General features: G+C 51.4%; 1 protein-coding gene across 4 annotated transcripts in view; it reads right to left on the minus strand.

Moving 5' to 3' along the window:
* The window catches only part of PAXIP1 (PAX interacting protein 1), a 48013-nt gene extending 40116 nt beyond the window's left edge, over positions 1-7897 (minus strand). Inside the window, exons 1-3 of one of the 4 annotated variants that reach the window (XM_082398939.1) lie at positions 7677-7897; positions 4841-4975; positions 391-434 (exon numbers count right to left, since the gene is read on the minus strand). In XM_082398939.1, coding sequence (XP_082255065.1) covers positions 391-434; positions 4841-4975; positions 7677-7757 — 260 coding nt within the window. In that variant the 5' untranslated portion in view covers positions 7758-7897. Of the gene's footprint in view, positions 1-390; positions 435-4840; positions 4976-7676 lie in introns of those variants that run through there. The other 3 variants (XM_082398937.1, XM_082398938.1, XM_082398940.1) reach the window with 3 other exon arrangements.
* Between the last annotated feature and the right edge of the window lie 2814 nt (positions 7898-10711).

Here is a 10711-nt window from a genome sequence, read left to right on the forward strand (position 1 = left end):
ATTTTTCAAACAATTCATGATTTGGTTCACACAGCCTTAGAATTTTAGAAATAGTCCATCTAACTAGACACCACAAAAACCATCTGTTTCAAAGATAACAGAACTGAAGTCCAGACCAGCCGAGATCCTAAAGCCAAGTCGCAGAAGAACTAGAACTTGGGCCTTGGGTCCCAGCCTAGAGCTGCTTCCACACAGCTGGTCCCCCACCCCGCCCCGGCCCCCCAGGGGTGATGACAAGAATCAGGTACATACAACTAGACACAGGATGGAAAGAGCAGGGATAGAGTGAACACAACACCACCTCCCCTGACTGATGAGTCAGTTCAGTAAGTGATGACCACTTCAGTACTAAACCCATCCTTTCCCTTCCCCCTTCCCCAAAAAGGATACGGCAGAAGAGCTCCACACTGAACGGACAGAATCACCCACGAAGGCTGAAAAAGAAAACATTAACGCAAATCAAAACACAGTTCCAGCTCATATTCAAAGTATCATCACGTTACTAGTGCTGCTCCTAGAAATTAAAGGCTCTGTTACAACCGATTACACAGCATCCAGATTACAATCACGAGTCTTCAAGTAGCAGAAACATCAGAGTGGAACATTAGTTATTAGCGCCCAAGGCGAAAAGCCCAATTATAGAAGGAAACACTACCAGATCTTAAAAAATTATTATGTATAGAAATTTATTTATTTTTGGCTGCGCTGGGTCGTCGTTGCTGCGCGTGGACTTTCTCTAGTTGCGGCGAGCGGGGGCTACTCTTCGTTGTGGTGCACGGGCTTCTCATTGTGGTGGGTAGCTTCTCTTGTTGCAGAGCACGGACTCTAGGCGCACGGGCTTCAGTAGTTGCAGCACGTGGGCTTCAGTAGTTGTGGCTCGTGGGCTCTAGAGCGCAGGCTCAGTAGTTGTGGCGCGCGGGCTTAGTTGCTCCGCGGCATGTGGGATCTTCCCGGACCAGGGCTCGAACCCATGTCCCCTGCATTGGCAGGAGGATTCTTAACCACTGCGCCACTGGGGAAGTCCCTGGAAATTTAAACTGTAGGTTTACACACTTTCTACTGCTTAAGCCTCTAGGCCGGCTAGAAACTCTGTCCTCACAACTGGGGGGACAGGGAACTGACAGCCCTCCCTACCCCATCTGAGGTACAGACGGCCCCCCTACGCTTCCTTCTGGAGTCCTGAATCCAGTCAAGTATGAATTCGTGAGTTTTTTTCAGTGAAGCCAAGTAGATACAATGTTTGTAAATCACAGAAAGAATTTCTGTCTGGTAATCTTTTTATGAATTGCAAAACTCAGATTAATTATAAAACCTTAGACTAATTACTACCTTTTTGGGTAATTTACACTTTTGAAAAATTATCTTATTATTTCTACATTTAATTTTGAAAATTACATTAATCATTATCCTGATAGCTCTGCCTCACAGAATTACTATGTAAAAATACAGTAATAACCCATTTAGCCAGCTGACCTCCAGAAGCTTCAGCCACCTGAAACATACATACACATCCATTTCTCATGCATCATATACACCTTGAAAGAACTTTAGAAATCAAAGTACCCCCTTCCTCATTCTTCAGGTAACATCAACAATTTCTCAGCATAAGTTTATAAGTTAGTGTAACGTCTGTGAAAGAGCGTAGAAATATTACACATTTTATAAAATAAAGACTGGCTCTACTTGGGCTAATCACTCCGTGATGATTTGATAATTCTGCCAAGTGTGTAACTAACTTCGCGGATGAAGCCACCAAGGTGGAAGGGAGTGTGCAACGTCTCCACGCGCAGTGTCTCCAGGGGCTGTTCGCTTCTCGCGGTCCTGGGGAGGCTCCAGCCGGACGGGAGGGAACTGGCCACCACTCCTCCTGCATTCAGGACACCCTCGCGTGGGCCGAGCCTCATTCCCAGCAGTGACACCGGAGCCCTCCGCCGTTCCCCGGCGGCGTGGGAGCACCGGGGCGGCGTGCCTGAGACCGGTTTTCCCGGCCACCCCTGTGTCTCACGTCAGCGGGAGCCTCAGAGCCCAGGTCAACGCACTGCAGTACGACTCGGAGGGTGGGGGCACGGCTCCTCCCGCGTCCCGTGGCAGGGAAGCGCCCACGACCGGAGGAGCTCACACTCCGGACGGGCGGCCCTTATGACCCTGCACGCAGCACGCACCCTGGAAAGCTGTCCCTGGGGCTGGGGAGCAGCGAGCACGCGCGGCCCGGCTGCAGACGGCGGGGCTCGCAGCAGCAAGGCAGAACTGGCTCCCTGCGGCCCCCACCCAGGTGAGTCTAGATACGACAACGCAGCCAAGGAGGAGGACACGCTAACGATAATAAGGCAGAAACGAGAGCGAGAAAAGCACAGTAATAAGCAGCTATTATCCCAAAGGCAGATAATAATATATTAAAATAAATTCTCTGCTGAAAGTCAGCATAATTAAGAGGCCCCAAGGCCACTGAGGAAAATATTTCCATTAAAAAAGATTATTTTAAAAATCTTGGTGCCTAAAGAAGCAAGTTTTAAACATCTATAAAATTCAAATATGAGAAAGACAAACTGTCCCTGGGCAAAAGGATGCCTAAATTTTTAAAGTATTTGTCAAATTTAACATTAAGGTAAAGGCCAAGGGATATGCACTTAAGAGAACCAGGCCTCCGCCTTCGGCTGGACACAGACCGCACTACCAACAGCAGCCCCCAGTAGGAGACTTCCTAGGTTCAGACAAGAACTCGAGGGTCTACCAGCACTATCTTGGAATGAGCGCAAACTGCTGGATGGGTTCTGGAAAATTCTACCATCCTGTACTGCAACACTGCAGTCGCTGGACAGTATAGGTGCTGCCACAAATGAAAAGCAGGCTGGAATGCGGAAAGAGATCGAAGAGTAGCATGCCTGGAGTGGTTTTAAATTCTGCCGCCAAAGGGAGAAGTAGGGCGGGGAGACACTCAGCCAGACTGAGAGAATGGTGACCGCGGCCGGAGCTGGGTGAAGGCTGCTGTTACGCAGCCGTGTTACAGACTGACTTTCCTGGGAATACAACTTCAGTGTAAGACGAAGGAGGCAGCGCTGTTTGGCCCAGAATCTCAGCAAGGATGGGCCACCGTTTTGCACCGTCACCTCGCAGCTGGCACCTGCATCTGCAGGACAGAAGGTCAGGTCCGCGGTGATTCTACACCCTCTCCTCCAGGGTATTTACACACTGAAATGCAGACTTTCTGTCGGCTGTTTTCCTCTTTTCCTCTTTTTTACATTTCAGTTTGGGCAATTTATATATAAATACAAATATATATTCAAGTTATATGATGTTACTGTACATAAGAATTTCACTTCGGGATCATAAAGGGGGTATTACAAAATATTTGCTGCAAAAAGGGGCCTGCGGGGTCGCTGGACTTCAGAAGCACTGCGGTAAGTGGTCTGGGGAAGCCGCCTGCGCGCCGCGAGCGCGGTAATGAGGCCGCCCTTTCACGGTGCGCTAGGAAATCCACACAACACGTGTGAAGTCACTTTGATAACAGACTCCAGGCTACTGTCTGAGGGGAAAAAAGTTTGTAGACAGGGGAAGGGATGAGATACAGTCCCTCAAGGCAAGAAAGAGCGGAAGCGAAGCACAGGCCGAAACAGGGCCCCAGGGAGCCGGTGCTGGGGTCCACAGCCTAGTGTCCGTGGCAGGTCCACCCCTCCTACAAGGCGGCAGCAGGTGAAGCCGGCAGGAAACCTGCTGTCAGGCTTCACAAAGGCTCGGGTGGAGTGAGCCCGCTGGCCAGGCGGAGACAAGCATCCAGCCAGAAACACGACCACCGTCCTCACCGCCGCAAGTTAACAGTCGTTCCGACTTACACAGCACCCTCGTGAGAACCTTCTTGTGAGCCAGATCTGCTTTCAGGCTTATGTTCCAAAGTCAGGCTTCTAAGCCTCCAGGGCAGCGTTTCAGACCCTGGACGCCGGTGACATTCAGGACTCGCAGCGGCCAGCCGGCGTCCCCGCTGCCCAGCCGGACTCAGCGGCACTCTCTCCTAATTCCTACCTCTCTCCTTATTAAGCCACAGTTAACTGTCATGTTGGTTTTTTTAAGATAACACATGTAAGAGCGTGGAAAAGAGAAAAAAAAGGGTAGTGGAACAGAGCCATTTTAAAACAAATATACACTATAAATGATGAGAAAAAACGGAAGGGTCGAAATTATAAACTTAAATTAAAAAAACCCACATTTAACAGCAGTCAGTTCAACCAGCAGCCATAACAGAGCAGCACAGTATTTGATCAACAAAACTGAACAATTCACCCACCAGCTGAGACTCTACTTTCTAGGATAAACTACCCACAGGTCAAGCTGGATAGTGGAACAGAGAGCCACCAGAGGGACCGTGGGACAAGTGGTCACTGTGACCCTTGTCGGAGAGCAGAGACATAGCCCAGATAGGGCAGGGCTCCCCTAGACTTGTCTGCCTGGAAATCAGGACCCCCGGCCAGTGGGGATGGAAGGGAGCTCTGTTCCAGGAGTTCCTCTTGGAATCAATACACTTTCTTAGCAGAATTCACCCACGTCATCTGCTTCAAGACAGCACGTCCACTGCCTTCAATACGTTTGCTTGGCTTAGACAACTTCCAGACGGTGACAAAATGCGGCCACCCGTAGCAGGCGCGTAAGCTGTAATGTGCAGAAACCTTGCTATAGCCTGATTTCACGTACAGGGCCTTATGCTGGATGGTTCCTGAGATGTCAAGAGCATTTCCCACCCAGAGCCGTACCTTAGCAAACAGTGTCAGAAGAGCTGCACTGAAACTTCAATGTACTGCTTTCAAGATACTTGACGAAGCGTACAGAATTCATTAAATTTACTACCAACCTTGACTACAGGCAAATCAAAGACTTCCCGAGCTTCTCCCACCTCCGGATTGTCCCCGTCTTCTGAAATGATGTGTGAGGCGAGTGCATTGTACGACACTTCCTTAGCTTTCCCAGCTTTTAGAAGCTGAATAACCTTTAAAAAACCACACAAATTAAAATGGAAAATGCTGCATTTCATTCTCAATTTATACAAATTATTACAGTGAAAACTCTAATAAACGCACACCATGTTCTCCACATTGGATTAATAACCTTGCACTAAGTCACGTGCAATGCAACATCTGGGGGCAACAAAAAGGAGCAAATCTCGATTCACTGACAGGTAAGCACGGAGGCTCCTGGGACCCAGGTACTGGACAGGGTCCGTCTTGAACACAGGACTGATTGACAGACAAGGTGAGCACAGCACCGTAAGTGCTGAGACTGGCCTAGCACGCGACACGCCATGTCTCAAACATAACGGCCTGGGGACAGGTAGTTTCTGATAAATGGAAACGTTTCTGGAAGAGGAGCTACAGGAGCCGAATCCTTATGAACTTAAAGGCGTCAGCAAGGCAAAAACACGTGCACCGTGTGGAGAGAGCAGCGCTCCACACGCTGGACAGCTGAACGTGGATTAGACCGTCGACTGTGGTTCACAGATGCTGTGCAGAAACCTTTGCATTTCTTCCTGAAATAAAATACACAGTGTCTCCTGGAGAGACACTGAGGGCTGGTCAGCAGGGAAGAGGCATGATCAGACTTCACAGAAAGATTATTGTCAGCGTAAGAAGAATGCACTTACACTGCAGGACTGCAGCTATGACACCTGTTAAGAAACAACTGCAATAATTCAGGTGGAAGGGGCAGGTAACTGAACTGGAGGAAGGTCATCAGGGGCAAGAAGATGATGTGAGAGAAGCAGCAAGATCTGGTGACCGAAAGGGGCACGTGTAAGAGAAACCGGGGAATGACAGCACTGCTCCGGACGACCACGTCTAAGAGCGGATGGTGGGGGAAGGCAAAAGTCTTAGTTTAGGGCATGGCCTTCTTTGGTGCCACTCTAAGAACTAGGAAGACACCCAGCACGTCGAGGATGAGACCTGGGTCCCACCTGAGTGGAGCCATCAGCCCGCTACAGAGACGGGGCAAAGCTCTGGGAGTGAATGAGACGCCGGAGCGGGAAGGGAAGGGAGGCCACGGCCAGCAGTGGAGGCTGCGGGGAGCGGGGAGGCCAGGAGCCGGACGCCAGGAGCACGCTTCCGGCTCAGAGCGGCCGAGGGCACCCCACACGTGGAGGCGAACGAGGTGTTCATCCAACGCACGTGAACTCTCTGAACCCACATTTATAAGATTCAGAGAATCGAATATCCTGGCTCTAAACTTTTTAGAAAATATACTGTTTCAGATCAAAGTGGTTTGCAAGGACATTTTTGAGCCCTTAGACTTGATTCACGGTGAAGTAAACACAGTTCCAGTGCAGCGTGCTCCAGGTTTTAAGTAACATCTGGTTCAGGTCACTCTTAAGAGCCAAAGTCCTAAAGTAAAATAGGGGGTGGGATGAGAGAGGGGAAGAACGGTGGACAGTGAAGAAAGGGAAACCCTGGAAGGGAGAAGCCGCACCTTACAGGCACTTCAGCCCTCTGAGCTCAGCACCTGTTTACCTTTAAATTCAAAGCCTCTTTACCTTAGAGTTACAGTGGAGAAAGGACCCATCTAGGTGGTGATCCAAGGGAGTTTAGTTACTAAGATACCAACAGGCAAGCCTCTGGGAGGCCAAGGCCCATCAGCCTTCCACAGATCCTTTTAGGCCACCCAAGTTTTACTTGTTAAGTATCGGTCTCCACTCAGGAGGCCCAGGCCGCAGGTCTCCAAGCTTAGCACTCAAGGCCAATGAGACACCCAGGTGATAAAACTGTAAAGATAAACTTTAGCAAAAAGAACAGTGTGAAGAACCACCTTAAGACTCAACTGCGGTTCATTCCCACAACGGAAGAACAACATTCTAACGTTCAAACACATGTTCTACTTAGAAAAAGCTTAGGAAAAGCCACAATATCCTTTGGCATGAGCCCAAACGACAAAAAAATTCAAATGTTTAGTGTGATGGCGTTACCAGGGTATTTTTCCATATTATTGTATAATTCACCCAATTAGGGAAATCAAGAAACACGTATCCGCTGGTGGTAAACTGAGGGTTCACGGCCGCACACGAGATGACCGAGCCGCAGACCTGCGACCCGGGGTGGCTGCCACACCAGAGCGGCTAACCGTCCCCTCAGCAGCCCGGGACCCACGTCCTTACCAGCTCCACCGGCCGAAGCTCCCGCCACGCTCGGACCCACCGTCTGGGCGTCGGGGGAGCCCAGACCGCCGAGGCTGCCGCGGGAAGGGCGGCCCTGTCCGAACTCCGCCCAGAAAGAAGCGGAGTGGGAAGCGGGCGAGGCGGCCACGAGACAGCACCCCGGTCCCCCCCCGCGCGGGGACGGGGACAATCGGCGCAGCGCTCCAGGGCAGACCCACCTCCCCATGCCCTCCTCCCCCAGTCCGGACACAGCCCCTTCCTGCCGCGGATCCCGCAGGCCCCCAGGTCCCCTCCCCCTGTTACAGGGGTCCGCACCCCTCCCAGGTTTCCTCCCTCCCCGACCGCGGGGCCCGCAGACCAGCTCCCTCTCCCCTCCCTCCCCTCCGGCCCCGCTGCCGGCCTGCTCGGCGCCAGGCGGCCCAGCCTCCGCGCAGCCACGCCGGCGGGCACCGGGTGGCCGGGCCCAGACGATGTGCGCCCTGGCGCGCGCCCGCGGCCGGAGCGAGGACGGGCCGGGGACGCGGGGGGCGGGGCGGGGGCGGCGCGGTACCTGCGGGTCGATGTCGCCCACCGCGTAGTACTTGACCTCCTTGAACATCTCCTCGGGAACTTTGGGCGCCTGGTCCGACATGGTCGCGGCGGCCCGAAGGCTCCGCGGCGGCTCCCGCCCCGCCCGGCCCGCCCGCGGGGCCCGCTCCCGAACGGCGCGGCCCGCGCGGCCCCGGCCCGGTCCTGCGAGTCGGGCCCGCTCCCCCGCCCTCGGCGCCCCCGCCCGCGCCGGGCCGCCCAAGCGCGGGAGCCGCGCGAGCCTTGCGGGCCGCACCATCCCGCCCGCCGCCGAGGGGGAGCCGAGGGACGGGCGGTCGGCCGGCGCCGCCCAGCGCCTCTGCTGCAGCCCGCGGCCCCGCGGACATTTGCACCGAGCAGCCCGCTCCAGAGACGGGGGCCCGTGGCCGCCGCCGCCCCCTTAGGAGGAAGCCCGGGGGTCGCAGGGAAACGCACCCCCCTCGGTGGGGCCGGAGTGGGCCGGTCCCGGGAAAGAAGGGAACGCGGAGGCCCCTCCCGTCAGCACGCGCGGCCGCAGGGGCGGCGCATGCGCGCGGCGAGGGGCGGGCCCGTGGGGTCGCTGGCAGGCGGCGGCGGCGGGAGCGGGTCACTGGCCTTGGGCGCAGGGGCGCGGAGCGTCGCTGGCTGCTGCCAGACGGGACCCGAGGTGACGGCTCAGGCCCTGGAGCTCGGGTCCCGGGTCCCAGCTGAAGGGCGGGGGCGCTGGGCCGAGTCGGAGACGGAGCGCTGCGGGCCGGCCGAGGCGCGCCAGTCCCCCGGGCGCGGCCACTGGGCTTCTCCCCATCGCCCGAACCCGCTCCTGCCGCGACCCGGGCCGTCGGAACCAGCCCCGCTCTCCTCCCTCCCGGCACCGCTGACGCCAGCCGGCCGCCACGTGTAACCGCGCTCTGACGTCATCCGGCGGCGCCGCGGCGCGAGGAGCACGGGGGTCTTCGCGCACCTGCGCTCCGCGCGCTGCTTCCGGCTCACCTGCGCGGGGGAGGGGGGAGGGGGGCGGCGCGGCCGGCCGGACCCCCGCCTTCCCCGGGGGCCAGGCTTTGGCCTAGGCCTGAGAATGGAAAGAGACGTGAATCAGGCCCGCTGCTGCTACCTGCTAAGCGGAAAGACATTTTAAAGTAAATGTTAGTGAAATTGGTCGAGAGAGAAACCTTGCAAAATTATTGCGGCAGCCTCCTATAACATTAACTCATTTTTGAGGCCCTTGTATTACTTTTAGTCTGCGATAACAGAGAGGTTCTGAAAGTGACAGTTGACATGGTTGGTTCATTGACCAGGACTTAATACAATGGACACTGGCTCTTTTTAATCGGCGAATACGGTTTTGATTGCACGCACGTATGTCATAAGTGATTTTGTATGGGCAGAAAGTAAGCACACATTAAGCATTTTAAATATCCTTACGTTTTATCATTCTGATGTTTTCTGCTTTTTGTGTTTTTCATTTGTCTTTTGAACAGTCTGAAACAGCCCTATTCTAAAGCTAACAATTTTTTTTTTTTTTTACAAATAATAAAAACATTCAGTACTTGCCTGAATGAATAAGAATGTACTGTCCTTCCTTTGAATACCCAAGCATATATTTGGTATTGACCATTTGTAACATTTTACCTTACATGTTAAGGAAATGTAGGAGGGATAAATTAGTTCTAAATACCAAATCAAAATTAGCATGCCCTTTTATTTACCTGTGTGAGAAAACTTATTTATTGATAGCTTTTTTTCTTCCTTGGTTAAACAGGAACTAAGCATGTACTTTTATATTAAAAGACTTAAAACATACCTCAACCGGGTATTTTATTTCGTAAGTTAAAAAAGAACTTGTAACATTCAGCAGGGCAAGTTTACCCTACTGTGACTTCTGATAGTCAAGAAGGCAGATTATGGGACTAAGAAATCTGTTATTTAAAATCTCATCAACCTGTCTAGAGATTGTAAAACATGAAACTATGCAAGGTCAGTGTTGTACACATATGTGGGCCTTATCGCACCAGCATCAGGAAGGCCCTGGGTCAATGGCCTACAAAGAAAACATTCGGTAGAGTGTATCAAACACTGCTACTTTGCCAGTAATGTACAAGAAACATCTTTGGATGAAATCTAACTTCATGTGGATAATGGATGTTCTGAGGAAGTATCAGTTCATTTAACAAAAGCTTTGTATTTCTTTAACTGACACGTGTATGACCCCAAACGCGACACTGAGCATTACTATCTTTACAATTCTCCCAACTAAGTTCAAAGCATGATCATTTTGTTGATAACCTTCAGAGAATAAGCAGCCTGTTTAATACTAATTTGATAAATAGGGTAATACATTTCTCATTTTTTATTTTGCAAAATTAGATAACAAAGCTAGAAAAAGATAAAAGTTAAATGTGAAATTAGAAAATGGAAAAGTAACGTTGGGAATATTTAACTCAAATTGTACTTACTGGTGGGAACTTGAGGCAGTTATTTAGGTAAGTATTTCCAAATGGCTTTTAAAAAAATGCATCTCTGTATTGTATATAGCAATCTCAGTCTTGCTCTCATGTTACGTTCTATTCAGTTCAGCTAATCACATACCCCTTTAAGTTAGATATTATCAATGTTTAGTAAATCTTTAGTTTGGGTTTATAGACTACAACATTTAACCTTTCCACGAAAGGGAGTACTTAAGTTAGAGACATCAGCAAGCCAGAGTTTTATCGAAGGAGAACCTGGGAGCCAAAAAGGCATGTTTCTTTATGGGACAGATCAGTCGGCTGACCCACAGGACACAGTTACCACCAAAAGTCATCTATTCACTGTAGAAAAACTAGAAAACATGAGTAATGGAAAAAAAGTAAATTACCTCAAATCCTATCCCAGAAGCAGCACTACTGAAATCCTTCCAGACATTGTCCCATACAAATACATTTTTCCTTAAAAAAATTGTTGCCGCCTAAAAAGCAGACAAGAATGAATGTCCTTCCGTGTCAGTAGATATTGGATCCAAATCATTTAATGGCTATGTAATACTCCATTTTTAAATGTACC

Source organism: Balaenoptera borealis (genome assembly GCF_965194805.1).
Source record: "Balaenoptera borealis genome assembly, chromosome: 7".
Lineage (NCBI taxonomy): Eukaryota > Metazoa > Chordata > Mammalia > Artiodactyla > Balaenopteridae > Balaenoptera > Balaenoptera borealis.